Source organism: Crassostrea angulata, chromosome 6, assembly GCF_025612915.1.
Source record: "Crassostrea angulata isolate pt1a10 chromosome 6, ASM2561291v2, whole genome shotgun sequence".
NCBI classification, from domain to species: Eukaryota; Metazoa; Mollusca; class Bivalvia; order Ostreida; family Ostreidae; genus Magallana; species Magallana angulata.
This window is the reverse complement of record NC_069116.1, coordinates 34,188,021-34,213,750: the sequence shown is the minus strand read 5'-3', so window position 1 is coordinate 34,213,750 and position 25,730 is coordinate 34,188,021. Positions and strand designations below refer to the sequence as shown.

The following is a 25,730-nucleotide window of genomic DNA, read 5'->3' as shown; positions in this document are numbered from 1 at the left end:
AAAATCTATATAGATTATACATTTTTGGTGACCAATAGATTAATTGATATATACAATCTTATCGATTGAAGAACCAAGTTAAATGTTAATGTTCATGTTGTCCGGCTTAGTTGGAATATACAATCATGTAATTTGTTTTAATGTTATGAGACATTTTCTATACTTTATAACGGGCAAAACCAGTCATATTCATGATTTAAAAGATTTCTTTATCAATATCTTAATGCCTCTTATCAGAAACTCAGCTGATCTTTCTCCCATTGATAAATATCTCGCACCAATATTAGACCTATGAATTCAGAGATAACGCATGGTTGTTATGTTTTAAATCTTTAATTTATTGTGTGGTAGTACATGTAAATGAATAGGACTTATTTCAATTTTAAGAAGATAATCAAAGTACTGAAGTACTGTCGGGAGTTGATTTTATCGATTATTATCAATTCTAAAATCAACGTTATGTTATTTTGCATGGCAAGTAGTTTCTAATCTGTATTTGAATTACGCACGTGTATTTAAATTACGCACAGTTTTATAATATTGTAATGATTATGCCTTATTACAATAAACGTTGTAATGAATTAGATTTGGGTGGGGGAAATGGAATAACCTGACTACCCTTGGAGTGGACTACTCCAAGGTTATATAAACAGCTGTGCTGTAGAGTGTGGGAGAGTCGTCTGGAGACAGCAGAGAAGAAACTTGTGATAGAAAGAAAGAAATAGAAAGAAGAAAGATAGAAGAGTTAAGAGGTAGGGTTAGATAGAAACTAGTGGCAAGAAACCCAGGGAATTGAGGTGAGGTGCTCGGTGTAGTAAATCTGAAGAAGATTGAAACACCAAGTACTTCTCTCTCAATAGGAACCGGGTATAGACACACAGTACTGAAAGCCCACCTCACACATTATCCCCATTTATGATTGATACTGATTTAAACGTTACCCAATTAGAGAAAAATCATTGTACTAATCATTATTAACTCAGGTAGAGTTAGAGGAAAATTTATTTCATATATTATCCCTGAGAACCCAGGACAAAACACGTTACAATATGAATTAGTTATGTTTACATGCGAGATAAATTTGTTGACATGCAACTTATAAGTTGCATGTCAACAATTTTTATCTTGCATGTTTACATAACTAAATTGCATGTTGACATAAAGAAGTTGCATGTTAATATAAAGAAGTTGCATGTTGACATCAATAGGTAGCATATCTAGCATCTTGGATGTCACATGCTGGCGATATTTGAGATTTTTTATAACTCTTATTTGATTGCAGTTTTCTTGCATGTCAACATAGTTATGTTGCATGTTGACATAACTATCTTGCATGTCAACATATTTATCTTGTATGTCAACAAATTAAGAGAAAACTAACTTGCACACAGGGGGCAGAGATATGCCACCATATACTACCGCGCGTTACTCAATTTGTATGCACACACCGCTGCAGTTATGAGAGTGTATACTTTAAAAATCATGATTCAATGCTATAGTAATTATCGTGACCAAGCACCTGTTACCTAGCTTTCTCACCTTTGGCTGTCTTCGACGCTTATTTTTTGGTTTACTTTAATGATTTGTTTTCACTGAACATTGTCGTCTATATAGTCTATTATATAAATTTGATAACACACAGTAGAGAAATTGAACAGACCTAAACTTCAAAGGTCTGGAAATATTTTAAAAGAACTGAAGATTCAAAAATCGTAAAATATCAGCTGTGCGAGTAAACTAGCTTATTCTATACGGGGGGGGGGGGGGGGGGGGGGGGGACGACAAACATGTTAAATCACATTTGTCTTAAACATACATTGTAAGGAGGAATTTCTACAAAAGTGACCAAGTTTTTACAGTTCTCAATGAACTTGTTCAGATTTATTTACACTCTTAACGAGTACCCGGGTACTCGATCGGAAAAACATCGAAGTAACCGAGTACTAAAAATTAACCAATTTGTCATCCCTACTAAAAATGGTTGTTTTGATTTTCCCGGTAAGTTGTAGTTTTCTAAAAATTTTCTCGGGGTCTTATTTTACATAATATACCGTTGTGTCAATTTTCTACAATTATGAAGAACAGTCCCGGTCGGGATTTAGCAAAATTATGACAAAGTATCAGGCAATTACAAAAGGCCGAACTTTAGCATACTACATGTAGATTGAAACAACTAATTCAAGCTCATAATTTTTGGAACATAACGGAGGAAAACGTAAACAATTACAAATTCAAACTTTCAAGACCCCGCCTTTCAGTACTCTCAGTTCTTTGATTTACCCAGAGAGACTGTGGCCGATCGCGGTCTTTTTATTGTACTGCCTTTCATGTGATTTGGAATAAAAGTTTAACAACACAGTCAGTTAAATAGTTTCATTTTTATGGCCACGAATGCTAGTAAACACTTATCCTAGTTTATCCTTATAAAGTCATAGATGGATCTGCTCTCGTGATAATATTGCCTGTACTAGCTGTCGTGGTCAATAAAGCTGACTTTAATCTGCGTTGGTAAATTCTTATACCAAAATTAAAACATATAGAAGGCAGCGCGTTCCTTTACTTATACATGTTTACATAAAATTCCTCTCAAGTTAAGGTTTTTTAATGTTAAGATTTCCTGAACGGGTGTTTACTTCAGTTTTAAAAGTTCAGAATCAACTCTAAAGTACCATGTTTTACAACATACATGTATAATACAAGGCACAAAGTAATATAAAATTCATTCTAGATTCTATCAACAAAGTCTTCTATACATTCAACTCAACCAGTTTTTCAAAATCCTAAGCTCTGCAATTGATATTTAATGTCAAGTTTCAGAAATAATTAATAAAACTAATAAATTAGAGTGTATCCACAACTCCCTAAAAAGCTCCCATTAAAACATGCGCACGCATCAGGAAGCCAGGTTTTATCTGGCGGCCGCCAAATAATTATGTGGCGGCCGCCAGATAATTATGTGGCGGCCGCCAGATAATAAGTGGCGGCCGCCAGAAAATTATGTGGCGGCCGCCAGATAATAAGTGGCGGCCGCCAGAAAATTATATGGCGGCCGCCAGAAAATTATATGGCGGCCGCCAGATAATTATCTGGCGGCCGCCAGATAATAAGTGGCGGCCGCCAAATAATTATCTGGCGGCCGCCAGATAAAATATTTTTCATACGTGGCACCAACGGGCTTCCGTAGGTTTTTCTATAAACAGTCGCACTAAATTTAGCAAGCGCTGGTATAAACCGGTATATATCTAGCAAATGGATTGTGAAACTCCTCAACCAGTTTGGAATCTGAGCAGGGGTTGGCCTTGAAAACGGACACATGTGGTCGTTCACCTTTGTACAGAGTAATGCAGAATGCTCTATACACGCAAATAACTTTTGGTGTTACCTCAACCATTATTCCTGCAAAAAGAGAAGTTTTTGGCTCTGTGTTCAAAATTGTCTAATAGATTTTGGCTGTTTATGATAACTCAATTTCAAACGGACACAAAACATGGATTATGGTGTTGTATAAATAACAGCCCAACGCATAATCGTTTTTATGTATTTATTGACATCAGAATTAATATACAAACTGACATTATCACCTAACAATGAATTGTTTTATGATATTTTTTCTTTATCTCTCCTCAACTCTTCAAAAAAAAATATCAACATTTTACATATCAAGTAAATATTAATCAGCAATATAAGGAACAATGAAAAAAAAAACATTGTAGAACATGAATTCATTAAGTATTGTTTGAGTAAAATAAAGAAAGGGCTATAAAGTGTACCGGTGGGATAAAATTATCATAACTTATGCGTTATCATAATTAATATCGGCAATGTGTCTGATTCAGAAAGAAAAAATGAGATGAAGCGTAAGTAACATTACAGTACACGTTTGTAAATAATCTCAAAAACATAACAATAAAATTTGGCCTGTTTACTTGCTACAGAGTATGTAAAAAAAAAACCAACAACATAAAAACATTTCCGGTTGGCCAATACATACCTTTGGGGGCAAACAAAGGGGAGCAACTGTGTGTATGACTGTTTTCTCGTTATATTGCGCTGTTGCTAAGCAGTACTTCTTTTGAACGATAAATGAATAAACTTGTATGTATACAGCAGTTTCAGTGCGTGGTGATTTTTTCACAGTATAAATACATAAACATGTCATCAAGTTTTGGGCCATTTTGAATGAATAAGGAGTCGATTAAATATTATTATCGATGTGAACAATGTATACTAATCTGATGAAGGAATCAGTGTAATGCCACTGCTTATCAATCAAAGTAGCCTTCACAAAGACATTTGCCTGATCTTTCTGAAACGAAATTATAAAAAACAAAATCGACGGCCGTTAATCTATCGTCTGTTCAATGCGGTAATACCGATTACGATATAGTTTCCTTATCAATCTTGAAACTTTTTATATAACAAGTTCTTCCACCCTTACAGAGTTAAATTAAATAATCTCATAAAAAAATCAATTACCAACTTCCTGGTTAAGTCTTGCGATGCGTCTAAATTAGGTGAAAAAGTTATGTTAACAAATGATTTCAGAAAAATGAATGCACCAAACAAATTATGTTCCATATTCCAAACATCGATAACTTTAAGACTTCAAATCCAAGCTACAATTAAAAAGTTCTTAACCCCTGAACAGTGTATAAACACAACTAAATAAGCTCTGGTCATTTTTTTTCTTAAAAAATAAGTTTGTGCCATTTGATGTCACCTGTGGTAATCACGAACACACTGAAAAATACATGCATGCATGCAAGTGGTCTAAAAATGTGGCCCTTGGGGTAGTATATCAGTGACACTGCAGATTTCTTATATATCTATTGATCTGAGAAAGTAAACATTTCAAAAGACAATTCAATTTTCAAAGAAGTAAAAGAGTCAAAACTCCAGAGATATCTTTAGCAGATGTGCCTTGATAATTTTACACTTTGTTTCCCCTACAGATGGTCCAAATTTATGAAGCCATCCCCCTGTTTCTCTTTGATTTTGTGTCCTCTCTTGCTACAAGAGAGAAGTGCAGTTTTTTTTTTTGGAAAAAGAAAATTGTATTGCTACTCAGTGGTAAATTTGACTACCAACACAAATTTCTCAGTTCATAATTATAAGAAATCTACAATTGACATGAAAATACTGTTCCCTGATATGAAAATTAAATACACTACTTCACCGATAATTCACCTAGAAAAAAGGATTTCTTAATAAACATATTTACTGAACAATGTCATATCATTCAAAAAATTTACGAAACTGTAACAAACCATAAATTTGAAATGCTTTTAAAAGTAACATACTAATATATCTTGTCAATTAGGCTATATCTACAATAAACATTGCTATCAGAAAGAAATAAAAACAACAACATAGTTTGACAAACTTAATCCAACAAACAATAAAGTTGGCTCAAAATGGACAAGTTTCATGCATTTACTAAGTAATTATATCATATTCATACCTGTGGAAATTAACCTATCAAGTTTATGGTACTTAGGTAGAACAATGCTGTATATTGCTATTCTATAACAATGCTTAATCAATAATTAAAACAAACATCTTGAACAAAGAGGACATAACTATGTGTAATGTATTACTGTGACAACTTGGTTTTACATTATACTACTGTTGTGGTGACTGGATAGTGGGCTTAAATAAAATACATTTTACTAACAATGCTGCATTACACATAAAAAAAAATCATCAATATTTGAATTATTAAATACATTTAAATTACACTCTAGGCTTAGTGTTTATAATTATGTACATAAACATCGTCAAATATGAAAAACAAAAATTGAGAATTAATCGGTAAAGATTTATTGATCTACAGGTTCATCATAAATAATCAAAATTGCTTTAATTTCTAATTAGCACTTATATAAAAAAAAAATTATGATGATGATGACCATTTTGACTTGTAAAAGGTCATTTCCAGGACAACAAATACATAAATATTGTTCTCAATTGAGACAATTTTATTTCATACGACCTGGCCCGATTACCAGGTCATTAAACATGGCATTGTGTCATTTAGAGGGGAACTAGTACATGAAGGTACAACTATGAATTCATATACTGTTGAGACAAATAAGTATCTACAATTGTTCCACTATCAACAACAAAATCATGAAATCATTCGCTGGTAATGAAAATGTACAAAGTTATTCCACTCAGCATTAGTGCAAATACATGCATATGCACCAGTATATATACTCATGTACATCCTAAATACAACAATTTGTAAATCACAATTTACTTTAAACATTAAAAAAAAATTCCCGTCAAGTTACCCACCCCTATGATACTCCCTCCCTGCACCCAGAATAATTCATAATAATAATAATAGTAATAAAAACAAACATAAAAAATAAAGAGTCATAAATCAATGCACATTGTTTATCACACAGTTTTGAAGTCTGCACAAAAATGGAGAGAGAGAGAGAGATAGAGAGAGAGAGAAAAAACAAGGCAAGGCAATCGAGCACTAGACAAAAAAATGTCTCAACATCTATAGTACATCAGCAGATACAAGTTAAGAGGTCATTGCTATGGCAACAGAGTGTATCACAGGTTAGATGGTAAGGTCAATAAGGGGATGAGTTGTGTGTTTTTGGTCAAGGTCGTGAAATCTCTAACTGTTTGAACTTCTACTGTACACAATGGGTCGTGTGCTGGCGAATCTGAAACGAGGAAAATGTTATAATAACCAAAAAATACAAAAATGTTCATATGTACATAAATATACTGTAGAGCAGTAAACATCATGAGGAATAGACAAAATAATTGGGAATAATAATATTTGTAATTTTTTAAAGCATAAAGACTGAGTTATACTTGGGTTGTTAATCATTCAACAAATTTTATCTTTACCATCAACATCAAAGATTTTCAAATATTATTTTTTACAAATTGAATATTATCAATAACACTGTCAATTCAACAAAATATTCATCCTGTTTTTCATAATTAATTTTTTTTTAATTTGTATGATTGTTGATATCCATATTTTTTTTTAAAATAAATTCTCTCCCTTCTTTCTTTCTTACTTCCATTGCTGTAATATCTTCACTTGTTGGATAAAACATGGAAAAGCAATTGAGTACAGCACTGTTGCTAATGGTGATAATTAAGGAAAGGAAATAGTGGGCAGAGAATGCACAGAGACAGTGAGGAGTAATTACATAAAGATTTAATAACAAAGTAATTAATCTATAAAGGAAGGAGAGAAATTAGTTGATTGATTTTCTCTGCAGATACTTTTAAATTATCAGCTCATATCTAAAAAAAAAAAAAAGTTTCCTTATATACAGGAAAATGATTTTTTATCCCTCTCACTTAAATAGCTGCGAGTTTTCAAAGATATTTATATAAGTATGTTATATCTAGTATACTGATATTATAAGCAATTATTCTGTTCTTTGGTGCACACATTTTTACCTGTGATGCAGCTATAGAAGGTATACAGCAAAATTAAGTGCAGAGAAAAAACCATTAAGGTGGGTACATGTACACAGTTGTCTTGGGTTTACCTGTGGTTTACAAGTCTGCCCTCACTGATACTTTGCTCAATGAATGAATGAAAGCTGGAACAATCAAAATAAGAGATGATCTGCGTCCACTGTGTAACAAATTGCTGATTAATGAGATTATTAAACTAAGATTCACCAGTTTTATGGGTTTCTCTGGCATATTTCCTAAGTACTGGAAATGATTTTACCACCTATGCCCCTTTTTAATAGTTCCCTTGTGAACCAAATTGTAATTTTTTTTCATTCATTCAATGAACCCTTTCACATCACAATGTAATGTTTTGATGGCAACAATGTGTCTCTTCAAATATCCTCCATCAAAAACTGTTCATACATGATATTCCGCAAATGCATGATATTTCAAGAAAAGCCCCTGAAAAGCTAAAAACTGACAAGCAGCAAGAGCAAAATGACTTGTTAATTTCAGATTCATTGTGAAATTCTTGCATATGACACAAAGCTAGCAAGGAATACAAATCTATGATTATTCCAAGTATTACAAGCAGAGCAGTGAGAATGTTATAATTCATCTGTAGAAAATACTTCTCTGCACTTTGATAATAACAAACTCACATTAAACAGGGGGCTTCTAATAGTGTGGTCTGAAAAGTGTAGTGGAAACATTTTTTCAAATATCTTAATATCATTTTAAAAAAAATCTAAATGCATATGAAGCAAAACCAATATCTACTAGTTTCCACAACTGTGTCCTTTTGTCCTGAAAGAAATAACTCGATATAGCTCTATAAGGTCAGTCTTTTGTACTTTGAATAAAGTAAATATATTTAAACTTTTTTTTTATTGTAGTTACATGCAAACTGGGTAAAAATCATGATAGAAATTGTTTCTTCAAAACATGTGTGTGATTTTGTTTGATGAAATAAGATACTTATGCATTCCCCAACCCAAATGGAGAAAGCTTGAAAAGGTTTAATGATATCAGTACATATGTTTCATACGAGTTTTTGAAAAATCTGACTGCTTCACATTCATGACTTGATACATGTGCATGCAAATACTCTCTAGGAATCTCTTTGAAGAATCCTTATCCCACCATAAAAAAAGCAGTCTACCGTACTTGAATTCTATGATCATTTAAATGGGTGTATTATGTAAAGCACTATACATTCAATGTTTTGGCAAACTCCATATCATTCAATAACATATTGAGAAGCTTGTCATGTGCATATCAGCCCAACACAGCATGCCGCTTAAATCCTGGTCTGTAATACGTTTTGTTGATGGAACCAGCCATACATTCACTTACCCACTTTATCTCACTACTTTTTAGCACTAGAATTTTTTAGGTACAAAAAGACATTTTAAAGTAAATTTCATAGGGTATAAAACAGAAAAAAGAAGTATATAAAATATATATAACCAACAATTTTATATCAACTTCACCAATCTATCTATGGTAGAAATACAGTACAATACTCGTGCAAAAATTAAAATTTCTATCCATCTAAAAATCACACTCAAAAGATAAAGACTGAGTAATTTTAACAGATCGTGCAATGTAAAACTCAATACACTTATTTGATACTTCAAGTATTCATGAGATTTTCCATGTTAATGTTATTAACCAACAAACGATGCATACCGGTATATTTTAAACAGTAGTCATTTGTTAAATGGTAGGTTTATATATTCTTTGAATTCGGGTTTCACCATTTGGTTTTCTTTTACATGCAAAATTAAAAAAAAATTTCATCCCAATACATGTAATCCCACGAGTCCCAATACATGTAATCCCATGAGTCCTTACTCTGTATCTCAAATAAAAATTAAAACAACTTTACAACAACAATCAACAATTCAAATCTAATCCAATCAGAGGACTGCTTACTTTCTCTGTCGCCTCTCGGCACTCTTCTGGAGCAGGCTCTGTTCCGTCTCGCGGAGGTCCTCCTCCAGTCTGGACACTCGCTCCATGTTCCCTGTTCGCCTCAGCTCATTAATGTTAGTGACCAGATCGTCCTTCCTGTCTCGTAGATCTTGTATGCATGAGTATATATCACTGTCGTCAGACTCCTGTTAAAAAAAAAAAATTCAGCAGATTTAAAACAAAAAATAGGAACTTGCATTATCAGGTGCAGTACATATATATGTACCTGGGCATGAAAAAGATTTTTTTTGCAAATTGGCAATAGCTATTATGTTCATTGCTCACATACTGATAAGGTTTTTTAAAAACATTCATTTATTAAATTTTTGGACTAAATAGTATGTCTATATTAAAAAGGTTTTTTATTCATCTAACCTTTGGATTTCTCTTGTCCACATGGATCAATAAAGCTGCCATTTCCATCTCCTCAGAGAAACCATTCTTTAGAGGAACACTGCGGTAACCTTAAACAAACAAATTAAAATAAAATTAGAGTACTGTAAACCAACTTATTTCTTTAAGTTACTATATTAAAGATTTTATACATAGAACAGTATCTTGAAAACGTGTTGCTTCTACTCAAAATGGTAATAATGCTTTTGAAAAAAATTTGATGATTGTAAAAAGTTGGAAAATTGACAAAAACAAGATATATCTGAGAAAATGCTCACTAGTTATACCCCGCTCTGATGTAAATGTACATAATAAGCAAAGTTGACATTTAACAGGAAGTTGACGTCTGATTGGTACAAAAATATATCCCAACGTATGGCAAAGAGTATTTTAATAAAATTTCAAGCATCTGTGATGAATAGCTACTGAGAAAAATTTGACAGAAATTTTTGTTACGGACAGACAGACAGAAGGGTAAAACAGTATAGCCCTTTCTCCATCGGAGCAGGGGCATAATTAAGATGATTATAACCCTGAAAATATGGTGTAAATATTCATAAGAAATAAACGATAGGGGCTGCATAAAACAATGGTTAACTTTGATAACAATGGTTAACAAAGTCAGGAATGTACACTTGTACTTAGACACCCAATACGTACCAGATTTGAGACAAGTCACAGGATAGGTGGCCTGACCCACAAAGTTTGGCTCTCCAAATGTGTCCTCATCGTACACCACAAACCTGATGAGGGCCATTTCTGGACAAATGAGGTCAAAGATTCCACTGTTGTTGTCCTTCCATATTGGGTTAAGTCCATTAGAGGGACCTGAATATAGATCAACATTAAAGTTAATGTGAAATTCATCAGATTTATGTTTTAATATAGACTGAATTAAAATAAGCATTAAGCTCAAGATTTAAAAAAAAATCTACATAAGAAAAAGTAAAATTCATCCAAATGATAAAAGGACAAACCATCCTCAGAAACAATGAATAGCTTTTTAGAACAGATGACAAAACCATGAAAAACTCAGCTGAATGTTACAAGCATGCAACATGCAACATGCTTGTAACTTTTAGCTGCAGACATCTTGATTTTTCCATCTCGATGTCAACAATGATAAGATGATAAGATGATACACTTTTGGGTACAAGGTTGTCTTGTACACTTTTATGTAAATAGCTAGGAAGTCAAAACACTTCTACATGTACTTCCACACTAATACCTTAGTTAACCAGATAACAAAAGGAAAGTAAAACAGTCATTTCTTACTTGTTGTAGTTTTGAATTTGCTCTTATCATTGTCAAGTCCAGTAATCTCAATCTCAACAAAAGGGCTTATGATTCCTTTCCCAGACTTCACAAGATGTCTAGCTCCAATTATCTGTCAAAAATAAAGAGAGAGCAACATGATGTCAACAGATCATGTAAAAAAAAATCATTCATATTTATATCAACAGAGAATCTCTACCTCTGTAACAGACTCTCCAAAGGCAATGGGTCACTTATACACAAACCTTGACAGATAAGGTTAATGGTTCAACATCTCGTATAGACTGCTTATTGCACGGATCAAACTCGGGTCTCCTCATGATGTCGGGCTGTAGGACGTAGCCACATTTCCCGTTATTCAGGAATCTGCCTTCGTTCAGCTGCATGGAACGGTCTGGAGTCTGGTAGTTCAGGGCGACCATCTGACATCCCACGTTCCACATCGGCATGGGGTCATAGTTCGACGAGTCCACTCGAGCTCCTTTTGGATAGCAGCGACTCAACTGAATTCTGTTATAAGTATCACTGTTAAGGTCTATCATGTGTAAATGATGTTGATGATCTTCAAAATAAGCATTCTAGTAATTGCGCATAAGCAATATATATTATATGTCATAGAATACTATAGAGGCATTTGTTGTTCAAATGCCATGACAAACTTAATCTGTAGATTTTCACTAAGAAGCTTATCAGCAATGTATTCTACAAATTGTCTAATGAACAGATTGCATTTCTTCAAATATTGCATACACATGCATTCAATAGTCCGAATTAAATGTGTATGATATGCTTGAGTAAATTACCTCTGCCAGATGCCATTCTTCAAAGAAAAGTATTCATACAAAATCACTGCATTTGTTTCATGCAATGACCACAAGGTAGATTGAAAACAAATTCAACCTCCAGAAATCAGTAAACGCTATTCAAATGGTATGTTGTCTATGTATGAAAGTCAAATTGTAAATCAATCACAGGAAAAAAGGATATTGTAGAAAGAAATGGGAATATGTCTGAGAGCAGTATCTTTCTATCTTGATCTCTGAGAAGGACGACATTTCGGCTATGTGTGACATCTTCTTTAACACCTCTACAAAGACAAACAAACAAATTGAAGTCAGCATCAATGATTCAAATCAGAATCAAAACCACCAGATTCATTTTAGAAAGTTTAATAACAATTAAAGTGAAAATTTAAATGGATTAAGAAATCAATGTTTGTAATTGTGCAAGTGAAAAAATTCACAGAGAATTACATGAATTTTCCTGGATTTTGAGTCAATTTAAAAAAAAATCAAATTATTCATCAAAGTCAGACAACATACCAGTATATAATTTAAAGGACCAATGTCCATGAAAGAATTATTTTGATCTATGAGAATCCACAAAACTAATGCCACATAATAATAATGAGACCATGCACAATCATTTTTAAAAAACATTTTCAAGTTTTTTCTCTCTAGTTCATTGGGCCATAATTTTAGCAGAAAAAATACCCCAAAACCTCTCTCATTTACATAACCCAAAATATAATGGCCTTCATGAACACCCGTATAAATGATTCATCAGCTTTTGAACCTACTCTCATGATCAAATGGCACAGCCACAGCGTAAATAATCAGATCGGACAGCTCCCTCGCCAGACACTTTCTCTTTTCCATCATTTTGTCCACAATTTTCTAAAGACCAAAAAAAATTAGAAGATCATATCTTGCACTTAAAAATGTGCTAGAATTTTAAAACCAGTTTTTGTTTTCTCAGTTTTAGACCAAAAATTTCATTTAAAATCAACTGTCCTTCATTTTTATTGAATGTTAGAGATTACCTCCCCTGCCATTTTGGTGGTGCACTGATCGATACTGTCCAGCCACTGATTGAGCTGTTCCTCCGAGTCCACCGCCACCTCTATCGGGTTAGGCATGGAGCGTGAGAAAATCTTGAACATGTAGGGCTTGTCTGGCCGACCAGTGCGATCTGAAAAGGAAAATACTGAGTGTAAAACATCTTATTAAAAGACTTTTCATACAGTTTAAGTAATAATGAAAAGCTACAATTTGTGTGCAGCAGTAAAGTGAAGTGTTTATCAACTGTTATGGATACCACGAGATTGGCATTAGGTTGAAAGTTCAGAATCTACGAGACAAAAACAATCATAGAGGAAGTCACAAGGTCACATAGTTTTTTTAATGTGTGTGGGTTGTTGGGCAGCAGTGTTAGGTAGTTCCTTACCTGTACGACAGCCTTGTATGTCCAGGGAGCCCTTCTGGAGGGTACCCAGGGGTTGCTGGTCAGTCTCCTCCTCTACCACCTCCTCTACCAGGTGTCCGGGAAACAACATGGGGCCGCGAGTGGTGGCCGTCTCCCCCCGCCACCTGTGTAATCAAGCAAATACACACTCATTCCCTTTTGTTGTGACACTTCAAAGGACTATATATATATTATATTACTTGGGTATCAATTTGGCCCCTATAAAATGACATGTCAATTTTTACATAACGGGCATGCATGTTTGATTTTTGCATTAGTATGTAGAGGGTTGACATAAAATTAAAAGGAGGGGACAATTTTGGTCCTTTTAGTATAAGGTCCTTCATGAAGCTCAAGTTCATGTTCCAACCAAAAACTGGACTTTATAACAAATGAATACATTTACATGGATTAATTGTAATTTTGTTCAGGACTGCTACTGATGCTGGTAATTCAACATTTTTTTCCTATTTGGGTGACTACTGACTTGAATATACATGCAAGAGTTGAACTGTAATTACCATCCATTGTCTGTTTTGGTGACATTGGTGATGATGGTTCCTTTGCTGAATGACAGCTCATCACTGCGACTGGCATTGTAGTCATACATGGCTCTCACTTTCAACTAAAACAAAATCATTCATCTTCAATACAGACCCATTTTCTTGTTTTGAAGAAATTCAACATCCAAAATTCAATAAAAAAATTCTTACATACGCCTCTGACAACACTTCAATAATCAAACTTTTATCATCAAAATAAAAAAAAGAAGGTTAATATTTTGGAAAATTAAAAAAAAGAAGTTGTTTTTTTTCATCTTTAATGACCTTTGTAATTAATTAGGATTTAAAACTCAACAAAACTGCAAAGAAATTTGCATGTTCTGAAAACACATGTTCTCACCATTAAATATCCTGCAATTAACAGAGGTGAAGAGAAATTTAGAATATATGTAAACAGGCATCTTTAATCATCAAACTAGCACCATGAGAAACAAAACAAAAAGTTATATATATCCCATGTACAGTAATACACGGTTATAACGAACACTGTTATAATGAATTGACGCTTACAGCGAAGTGATTTTCATTCCCTGAGACTATACATAACAAATTATTATTTTCTTCCGAAGTAAAATCGCCCATCCCTGGCAATTTGCTATAAGCGTGTTTTACTGTACAAGTCTAAAGAACCATGCATCATACATCATATCAACACTCAAACTAAAGGCCCATCCATGATTACTGTGAATCAATGAAAGAAGGAGAGTATAGATAAACTTACATTCTACAGTGTTGACTAATTATAACAGATAAAGTGTAAAATAAATCTCTGAACCTCTATTTGTTCTTAGTTCCGGTAATTTCAATAAATCGAACACAAAAATTCCAAAATAACTCTGACAAACTCAAGCCAATGTCATTTGAATTGAATGATAATAAAAGAGTAAATTTCACTAATGAAGATCATATTCTTCAACGATTCCAAATTTTGTGTCATTTGTAATGTTTCCTACATCTGCTACACATCACCGATCACATCGCAAGCTGACCCCTTCGAGATTTACCTTTGGTGGCTGAATGATCTCATTGGGTTGGTGGTAAATTCCGTCCCCATACAACTGATCATCACCGTTACCATTAAGGAACACCTACAAGACACCAGCATGCACTCAAGCTGTTAGTGGCTGTTGCCATGGAAACACAGACCGGCAGCTGCCCTGACATTCAAATGTGGAAAATGTTCAGAAATGAAAGTGATTTTTTGAAATGATACATCACTGTAAAAGGGGCAAGAGAATCAAAACTTAAGTGTGGCAAATCATGCATCCACGTATTTAATACCCAAACGTATTGTTGAACTCCAGAAAATGCGTACTCTACCACCCGCGTAAATAACCACTTTTACAGTATATCTCTTTATGTATGCTACACAAGAGGGAGTGATTGCATGATACAAACCCATTCTGGTTATGATAGAATGAAAATTAGAAATGAAGATGAGGATGTGAACACATTTATATGAATCAAAAGAATCAATGGTTCCCCTATCAAGTTTGCATAGCTTGTTATTTACATATTCCCTATTAAAAAAAATTAAGTGACCATCTTTTGATATCATCTGTTGATGATAAATCTTAAAAGCATGATAATCATATCTGATCATTAATTTAACAAATCTGGTTGAGAATAGCTGGCGAGGACACAATAATTACATTTATAACCCCCATTATCATCAATTTTACACCCACATATATTACCCTTTGTTTTATCCTTTAAAGTTTACAGATTTCCATAAAAAGACATACATGTATCATTTATTTCTGGATTTTTCAAAATGTGAATTGACAGTTTATGGGAGGAGCTTAAGATGAAGATGAAATACTACATGCTACAGTCTAGTCCATTCACAATAAAAGTATAAGATCTGTTGATAGTACACACATATTCTGTATCAACCAGCTCATATCCAGATGCCATTGCATGCAGGTTCTCTATGAATTTTACCTTTGACAACTCATTGGGGTTTATATAAGCTGTACAAGAACTTTCATCAATTTGCCGTGGATTCTTTGGGAGAAAAAATTCATTTTTTCACATTGTTGGTCACAAAAAATGCATTTTATCAGAAAATCATATAACTTTTTCAGTTTTTCTATTAAGAAAAACACCTATTTACCAACCGTTTTCCATAGTGTTACAAATTAAACAGCTAAATTTCCTTCTTATTAATGGAAAATCTTTTTATACAAAAGTAAAATAGAAGCAAATATTCAATTAATATAAATTAAAATAAGTTAATAGTACTTACAGCTCCTCTTGAGTCCACCAAGCTTTGACTGACCGGGATTTTTAATTTCACTTTATTGTAGAGTGGATTTTTCTCATAATATTTCACCAAATCTATTAAGCTTTCAAACTCGGCTGACCCAATGGCAAAGAGTCTGCCGTCCAGTTCAATTCGACAGTGTTTGATTTTTCCATCAGCCCTGTAACATTACAACAAAGGTACAACTGATGAAAAAGCACCTGACTTCAACATATTTTTATCAACAATTTGAGCATATTTTTATATTTTGAAATCCAGTTGTTTGCAGATTCCCTTATTTCATTTCTGCAAAACTTTGAAAAAAAAGATTCCATACCAGTACTTTCCAACCCAAAGTTTTAACACTGAGTTGGAAAAGAGCAAACAAACAACTTTTACTATGTGGCCACATCACGGCATGTCTGGTATCTCTGTATTTCTAAATGCATGTCCCTCTGTGCACAATATCTTCCCATTTTTCTCCCCCCCCCCCTCCCATCCACCCCCCCCCCCCCCTATTTGCCCTATTTCTTCATAAGAAAATCTAAAACTTGTCACATCTAAACCACAAAGTAATAAATCTTTTAAACACAACTTCAATAGGACAAATTTGAAATGATTCAAAATTTTAAATATTACATATATGAATAAACAAAACTTATTTTGTATACAGCATTCAGTATTTAGCAATAAACAACACATTGAGATGCAAAAAAAATGACAGTACAAGAAACACAAACAAATCTAGCTTGCTACCAAAGCGTCAAGAAAGAGTTTATCAGACCAGAATTGATCAAGGAATAAGATCAAATTCAGCTGGATTGTAAACTGGTTTTGCTGGACCAGAAATCAATGGAAGAATGGTAAATGCAGATACTTACTCTAAATTACACCTTAAAATTAAAGTAGAATACATGTACCAGCAATCAAACATATAGCCAGTGCGCACATGAATACATACATGTATATGCACCATCACAGTATAACAAAACAATGTAATTCTAAAATCTCTCTGTTCTCTGTTAGGCAAAAAGAAATAATCTTTTGTTTTCCAGGCACCGCCGATCGAATGCAGCACCAATGACTATTTTTATTGCCATATTAAAAGAAAGGAAAAATTTTGAAAGCTTTTTGAAAGAGTACCCTCATTTGCAAATTTATCAATAAAATGAAACATGGTACCTCTGGCATTTTGTTCAGAAATTTTTGGCCTGAAAAACAAAAGATCATGGTGACTATTTGCAGAGCTCTGTCCATGAAAAATTAAATACCTGAACGAGATAGCATAGCTGTCCCCTGCCTGGCCTCTCCGAATCAAGAAAGCCCCGTCGTTAGGTATCCGCTTCAGCATATCTTCGGCTGCCGCACGACTGAGGTTATCATGGTACCACTCCTTATCTTCATGACTCTTCAACTGAGGCACAGGTTTTGTCAGTTTCATCACAAAACTGGGGCTCCTAAGGGGCACTTGTTGATAATACGTAATTAAATCATAAAGACTGTCAAACAAAGTTGTCTCTATTAAGTAATATTTCACTTGGCCCATATCCTGTTTGGATTTTATTCTACAGTGTTCCACTGCGTTTCTTCTCCTTAAAAGTACAGAAAATATTTCAAAAACTGCTATATTCCATGAAGTCAATAAAAAAAAAATATCATTAATTTCTAAAATAACTTACTTGTTCAATAACAATAACTATTTTGGTTACAGTAATAAACTTCTTTAAGTCCTTTTTTTTAAGACAAGATTTTAAAGGCTAAAATTAATCAAAATTACATTTATGAGTTAGTCCATATATCATTCTTTAAAGAAAATTTACCAATTGTTTTAATTACCGGTAAGAACTAAATTATTCAGAGATACCCTTCAAGAACATGTATAAATTCTCATTGACTATATATGTATCAGTAAAAGAAATCGACAGTTAACCAAAATGACAAGAAGAAATCTCCAATGAATATGTATTATTTTAACATCAGAAGCTTCACCGAAATGACGTGAAAAAATCAATAATCAAATGTCACAGTATATGCATTCTTTTAACACTGGAAACATTACCAAAATGAGAGGGAGAAGTCCCCAATGAATGTATCACTCTCCCTGACCAGGAAAGTGCCGTCCCCTAGGTAACTGTACTCGTTCAAGAGTTCAATGGCTGTCCTCCGACCCCCCTCCAGCTTCCCATGGAACCACTTCTCTCCGAAGTGTAGCTCATCCTGAGGTCTATCCCCCACCTGCAAAAGATGACCTCAGAAGATGAAAACACTAAAGGACCAATTCAAGTACTGTTATACATAAGTTTTGCATAAATTAAAATTGTTGGCGATTTTCTTTTCTACATGCAAACTACCCGTAAACTGGCTTATGTTAATTTATACATGTGTATAAAAAAAAGAGCTTCTTTCATTTCAATTCTAAATCTAGCATAAGGAGCTGATAAAGTTGTAGAAAACAAGAATTTAAAAGCTTTTTCACAATCATTATTTTGCAGGATCAAGTTTGCGAATATTGGACGTCAAGTTTGTTCTTGAAAAATATCAAATACACCGTTTAGCTACGGTATAAGCTCAAGCCAATTCACAACTACATGTACTCAGTGTATAATAAATCTTTTCATTTTTAATACATCATGAAGAAAACTGAAAGATTTGTGGTTTTTAATTATAGTATGACATGTAGGGATTTTAAATGCTGGTGTGTGTGATATGTAAAAACTTTGTGTTGGACAAAAGTGTAAGGTTCACTTGTTGTAATGAAAGACTTCTACCATTAGTCAGCTTCTTCCATTAGCCAGGACAGAAGTTAAAATTTACAGCAAACACACAAACATTGGTTAGGTTTTCAGCTGTATAGAGTGTAGACAATAGACAAGCTAATTGCATCAGTATGATAGACAGATAGGCCACTATTAATTTGTAACATAATGAAGTATTAAATAACCAATTTCATTCAAAAAAGTGAAAATACATATAAAGGTCAAGATCTAGTAAATGATTCCAGATTGTCTTTTTGCTAGAACCATTATGACGTCATAATTGATTTTATGAATCTTTTCCCATATTTTAGGGCTTTAAAGGAATTATATAAAAAATAAAACAATATTTTGACATTCTATATTTAATCACGGGAAACGTAATCCCGGTAACTATATTCAATTTGACATCATTTTAAAGAGGAGGTCAAGAGCTTGTTTAATGCCGTTTTTGGAGAGACTGTAGGCATTCTAGATATATTTCATAAGTCTTAAATGGACAAAACTCAGATATTTGTTACTTTTATCTTTCCTATCTCATAGAAAATGGTTGTTTAAAACATGATTTTTCATTGTGTTTACCAAAAATTTAAGCCCCGGTACACCCTATGAAACAAAGATATTGTCATGAAGCATCATTAAAAGAATTTACATGTATATCTTGAATTTCATAAACCTGTAGGCACCTTTTATTTACTAGATCTTGACCTTCATTAGTTTTTATAGATAACAAAAAATAACCCAAATGCTAACTCAATAATTTAAAATACCGTACATGAACATAAATCATTTTTTTTTTTTTAAATCCCTTAAAAACATTGTGGTGGCAATCTGTTTACCTTAAAGAAACAATGTCAACAATTACACAGTACAACTACACAGCACAATCAGAGACCAGTTCTAGCAGTCATTAGATTAGACATACTTCATTTAAAGATATTGCTAATATACGTAAATCAAATATTTATAAACACTGTATAACAATTTATAGCAAAACTTTCAAAAGATTAGAAAGTTTTGGGTTCTAGTATACTGTAAATTTTTACTATATTCTCCCCATCTGCTGAACCTAGCACTCAGAAATAGCAAAAGGTGTCTGGTTTTTTGGTGACTCAGTGCATATTTGATTTTATTTTGATTGACATAACAAACATGATAAAAACCAATCTTGATTTTCCTTGTTTTGATTTATCAGTGTATCATTCCTGTCTTCAATTTTAACAAATTTTATTGAAATTCAATGTATCATGGTATTTTATTTTTCAAACAGTTTTGAGAGGGGGGTCCTTATTTTACGACATAAATAACCAACTAGAGTGTGTGTATTGATTCCCCTGGGTGAGAGGTTGTGGTGGGGGTTTCAATGTGCTTATACAATGAAGGGCCTAACACACCTACAGTAATAGGGAGAATATAATATCTTGAAATGACTGATTTTAGAACTGGAGTGCTGGTTTTATACATTGTTGTTGGACAAGCAAGAACACACCCAATGTCACCTTCTTTTTCCCTCCCTGAAATGGAATTCATGCAGACAATCTTACAGATAATGATCTTTGTCTGTTTGTTCACTGGAACTGTATGCATATTTGATGATAATAAAACAAAATACAGGTATCCACTACACACATACAACAAAGAAATACTAACTACCAGTACATGCAATCTTTACACAAGGGAATTTTTCTCAACTATCAGTATTGAATATCTAGTTTTCACATGAAAATGATACAAAACAAGCAAATTCTCACACCTGAAATTCACAGAGATTGAAATTCAAATGAAAAAGATCATACATGTAGTAGAAGAGAGCTTGAGAAAGTGCACATAAATTTACACAAACAGAAAAAATAAAATAAATCAATAATAATCTTTTTTATGTACATCTAGAGTGCCTTGTACCTTGAAGTTCATTTACGACGTGTGTATTTCTAAATATAACATTCCATGCAAGAAAAGATCATTTGTTTTTATAAAACCGAGAAATTGTGATATTACAGGTGTTAGTCAATGACATGTCTAATACTTCCTTTGCTGAAGCATTTTACTTAAGTTTAGTTTTCATACTCATTATACCTCTATTGAAAGGGCATACGCAAGCAAAAATGACTTTCAATATCCGGTACCTTCCTCGCTTTAGATGTTATACAAGAGTTATGCTTCCTTAGTTTTAAACATCCTATACTCCTATTCCTATGCTGGGGCAGCATGTATGTTTTCCTATTTTATGCTCATACCTCTGGTGGAGCATTGTCATCCGGCTCTTCCTCGTCGTCACTCTGAGTCGTCTCTTTGGTCCAGAACATTCTTATTGGGGTCAGCACAAAGAAATGGGGGTGCCATTGCTACAATACAGAGCCAAATGTATGCATTCAGATAGATACCACAAAGAAATCTTATGAATTGTTTAGCTCCTCATTCAAGGTTTTGTTTACACTTCAATTTATCTTCAATTTTTGATTAGTAAAAAAAAGTAAGATGCAGTATTTATTATTAAAATTATTAAAAAAAACCGACTAGTAATAATTGAATTTGGAATAATTATGTACGATGTAATTAATTCTTTGAAGAGAAAATTGCTAAATCTGACTCACATGTTCTATTGGGTCTTCTAAGTACATGACACCAGTCCTGACTGAATTTGACACATCGCCATCTCTTGTCACTGTCATGAAAAGAATTAGGTGTTGATGTAAACAAAATCTCTATCTTACAGTACAATCTCACACAACTCTTCACCTCAGTTTTTATCCAGCCATATAATTCGTAGATATCTGAGTCTGCAATACATGTACTTGAACATGCCATAATGATTTGGAAACTTGTGATTTAATTGGCTATACAGTAGATTTCAAAAAGATAATCAAACTTCTCATTCATTTATCACAGGACAACGAAAACATAGGGCTTATAAAACATAACATAACAAGTACTGGCCAAAATGGTTCATCAATAATTCTCATGTAACTAACAGTATCTTTGATTAATCTAATTAGATAAACATGTATATAAATAAAACAGTAGGTATCGTACCATCATCCACTCTCACCTCCACCAGCTCAGCACTCCGGCCTTCACTCGGAAGCTTCTTGTGCTATAAATTAACAGCCAATTCAACCTCATACTTTCAAGGATAAAATTCATCTTACCTTTATTAATCATAAGAATTTTAGAAACATACATTTAGGGACAACAAACAATAGTTTATATACAAAAAATCCTAACTAACAGAAAAAATAATTGTTCTATTCACTTCCCTTCAAAGATTTGAAAATACATTGTATATGTATCTTGACATTGTAACCAAATATTATTTGATTGCACGTATAGTATTACCTTGAGAATGACTTTTCTCTTTAACTGTTCTGGAGATGGCAGCTTTTTAAAATCTCCATCTACTGGCTCAATCAAAAGTTCACCTGCAATTAAGTAAAAAAATCTTAGATGCCATTTCAAACAGTCCATTTACATGTAAATTTGCAGGTACATGTATGTCCTTGAAAACGTATTTTAAAACATTCAGTTGTATAAAACCAATACCGCATTTACTTGAATGGGAAAATTAACATACATTTCAAAAACGATTATTTTAATCAGAGTTACTTACATAGAAATCACACTGACTCAATTGAGAATGAGGATGTAAAAATGCAAAATAAATTTATCTAATAAATGGGAAAAGTTGTGGAGGGTGTTATGATTCCTTTAACACCAAGGATAAAAACAATTTCCTGATGCTTCCTAAATACATACTGCCAAATGTATCTCTGAAAGCCATGGCCATGTTTCTTTGCTGTCCTAAACCACAGTGGTTCTCTAATGATAAAATCAGGGGGTAGCTGGAAAGTAAACACACAAAGAATAAAAATCTACATGTATTTAAAAAAAACAACAACAAACAAAAAAACATATTAAACATGTAGTTTCATTACACCATCAATTAAAATGAATAGTCCAAAAATTTAGTTGAAGAATAGTCCAAAAATTTAATTTTCAACTAAAGGAAAGGAGTGAATTCACATGGGTACATGTACATATCACCTAGATGCTTATATTTAATGACTTTTGTACAGTCTGATTTATTGGACTCACTCTGAGGCCACCCAAGCATGGTCTTTAATGGCACGTAACACATCAAGGAACTTGATTTTGGAGGTGAGCGTGTGACCGTGGTATATACTGGGGTATCCATCGGGTCCATCCCAACAGTCCACTGGGAAAAAAGGAAGAATGAACAATACATACATTAGAAAAGTAACTTCTGACATTAAATATACGCAATCGAGGTATTTTTTTTGGACAATATTAGTCCTATAACACACCAACTGAATACTGAGCCTGCCTGCTTTGTTCATTGTATTGTAAATGTACAGGGTGTCCCAGAATATCTGATACCACTTGAAATTCATATTTATAAAATAATGTTTGGCCAAACCTTGTAAATTGTAACTCGAATAAAAAGTAAAACAGTTAATTCTTTTTCCAAAAAACATTTTTGAAAGAAAAACATGCTTTTCATGGATTTATGATGTCGCAGAGTTGCATCATACTTCTTTGGTTGAATTTTTTTCAAGATTGCTAGATATAGTTGCACGAATAATGAAAAAGAATATCGTGGGGAAAACAACTCAACAAGTAACATATTCTTTAAATAGTGAGAGGATTTGAGAAAATGGGATATGTACAAAAGGATGTTGTGAGAAATTTAATTACAACTGACGCTGTTATTGATAAAAAGGACGTCATTTGGACACATTCTCATTCTTGTTGTGGTTTTATAAACAATGCTCAGTTTGTGAAACACTTGTGAATGTTTGTGAATTTTGCTGAGTGAAAATTTATATTCTCTACATTTATGAAAATGCGTTTGACTTTTTGTTAGATAAATGTAATCAAAAGTTATTTATAGAGTAAATGGTATCAAGATATTCTGGGACACCCTGTACATGCCCAAATCAAGTACAATGATGATTCTTTTTTACATTTTTATTTTTGACTATGAAATTCAACACTTACATTCAATACACCTACAACCCATTCGAAGGACCCGGACGTACGCCTCTACAGAGGACTCGCTAGATATCTGGTCCCCAGTTAGATATCTGAAAATGACATGACACAGTAAATAACAAACCTGACAGTAATATTTATAGATTCATTTCAGTATTCTTTTACATCTTCTATTCATCTCAATATTGTTGTAAACACTTCTGTTTATGCATAATTTACAATTTTCTTTGTACAAGATAAATTCTGCTGGAATGTGATTTTTTTAAAAAAATGATTATCACCCTACAAGGTATCAATTGGGTAAAATTACTTTGTCTTTCCTATTTTTATTTATAAAACCTTATTGATGGCTGCATGTATCCATACTACAAGTAAAAATTATGGAAAAAAATCTTTGAATTTAAAACATGGCAAGAACATAGTTTTGAATAAAACTACAATCCCCAACCCGATATTTTCAATTGAAATATGTATCCACTAAGAAACATTCTTTGAACTTTCATGGACTAAAACTAGGGCTGGGACGATACTGTACTTAGCCGATTCGGTACATATCACGATACATGAGATGCGATATGATACATATCACAATACATTGCAACTAAATGAAAACATGATTAAGGGTTAAAACTTTATTCAATCTGTCGATGTATTACCGCATGTCTAAAGTTATTTTGATATACTCAGCTATGTTAAGGAAGGTCTAAGAATTCTACCACGTGTGATTTAGAAAAATTTGCATAAGCCCCGCCCCTTATTCATGAGATATGGGTATTTCGATAATTAACAAACATCTACCAAAATGAATATGATTAATTATTGGGTTTGAATGGTTCAAGAAAGGTGTACTGAAATAAAATCATAAACTATTCTTTATATTTACACTTGCAAATGTTTTCCCTTATATAACACTGTTTGAGCAATCCGCTGTTATTTCTGCATAACATCATTATGGGTCAGGAGGTCAAAGTAGCGCATGAATAATATAGGTCACTACTTTTTCTATGTACACAAACTAATCGACTTGTGCTGAAACCACAGCTATTAGATATCGTAATGAAAACATAATTTAGGCATAAAAAATAAACGTACATGTATTTGTATTTTTTATACGAAGTTTTATTCATTCATTCTCATAAAAAAAACCATTAATCGCGGGGATAAATGATTCATGTTAGATAACACGTTAGGCATGTAGGCCTAAACATAATGTTTATGGTTCGACATCGTAACGAGCCGTTCTTGAAAATTACAATCGTAATTTGTCAAAGGAGTTAATTCAGTTAAAATTCATTTTTTATTTTATTACAAGCCTCGGTCAAAATTGCAAACGCAAAATTACAGACCTTTCGTGTGTAGTACATTCACGGATCACTGTCAAATTTTAAAACTCCTTGTGTTTTCTGTCCGATTTGTTCCGTAAAAAGATCATCGAAGTTAAAATCGCTTTCCTCTATAATGTCGGAGGAAATCATTATGCTACTGAATCTGATTCTGCGATAGATTTCCCCCTGAAAATGCCTAAGAATACTCTAACTCAACTTTCAATCGCTTGTTTTTAAATTTCTAACCGCTCTGCGACTTCAACACAGGTGGTACTATTCCGCCAAGCTTCAATCAGTTTTTTCAATTGTACAAGTGAATTTTCTTTTCTGTTTCCCTTTTTAATGATAAAAAAGTGTTGTCTCCTCAAAAGTAGTGTCATATTCATTTATCACAATAATCAAATGCTTGCAACATTGTTGCACTATTTTTTGTTACGTCATTTTAATCGAAGCGGCTTTCTAGGTCATCCAAAAGAGGAAGTATGGAGCATTGTTAGTGTTA

At 33.1% G+C, this 25,730-nt stretch overlaps 1 protein-coding gene across 8 annotated transcripts in view; it reads right to left on the bottom strand.

Moving 5' to 3' along the window:
- Nucleotides 1–5,955: 5,955 nt before the first annotated feature.
- The window catches only part of LOC128187187 (1-phosphatidylinositol 4,5-bisphosphate phosphodiesterase gamma-1-like), a 34,939-nt gene continuing 15,164 nt past the window's right edge, over nt 5,956–25,730 (bottom strand). The window contains exons 11-36 of one of the 8 annotated variants that reach the window (XM_052857452.1): nt 23,910–23,995; nt 22,986–23,106; nt 22,647–22,732; nt 22,230–22,312; nt 21,927–21,987; nt 21,488–21,558; nt 21,131–21,238; nt 20,393–20,407; nt 18,200–18,375; nt 17,412–17,732; nt 16,144–16,321; nt 15,840–15,902; nt 14,900–14,983; nt 13,854–13,957; nt 13,315–13,457; nt 12,911–13,059; nt 12,668–12,764; nt 12,076–12,175; nt 11,334–11,607; nt 11,089–11,200; nt 10,474–10,641; nt 9,796–9,884; nt 9,382–9,566; nt 8,800–8,825; nt 8,106–8,134; nt 5,956–6,683 (exon numbers count right to left, since the gene is read on the bottom strand). In XM_052857452.1, the coding sequence (XP_052713412.1) occupies nt 8,813–8,825; nt 9,382–9,566; nt 9,796–9,884; nt 10,474–10,641; nt 11,089–11,200; nt 11,334–11,607; nt 12,076–12,175; nt 12,668–12,764; nt 12,911–13,059; nt 13,315–13,457; nt 13,854–13,957; nt 14,900–14,983; nt 15,840–15,902; nt 16,144–16,321; nt 17,412–17,732; nt 18,200–18,375; nt 20,393–20,407; nt 21,131–21,238; nt 21,488–21,558; nt 21,927–21,987; nt 22,230–22,312; nt 22,647–22,732; nt 22,986–23,106; nt 23,910–23,995 (2,887 nt within the window). In that variant the 3' untranslated portion in view covers nt 5,956–6,683; nt 8,106–8,134; nt 8,800–8,812. Of the gene's footprint in view, nt 6,684–7,532; nt 7,587–8,105; nt 8,135–8,799; nt 8,826–9,381; nt 9,567–9,795; nt 9,885–10,473; nt 10,642–11,088; nt 11,201–11,333; nt 11,608–12,075; nt 12,176–12,667; nt 12,765–12,910; nt 13,060–13,314; nt 13,458–13,853; nt 13,958–14,899; nt 14,984–15,839; nt 15,903–16,143; nt 16,322–17,411; nt 17,733–18,199; nt 18,376–20,392; nt 20,408–21,130; nt 21,239–21,487; nt 21,559–21,926; nt 21,988–22,229; nt 22,313–22,646; nt 22,733–22,985; nt 23,107–23,909; nt 23,996–25,730 lie in introns of all 8 variants that reach the window. The other 7 variants (XM_052857451.1, XM_052857450.1, XM_052857445.1 and 4 more) reach the window with 7 other exon arrangements.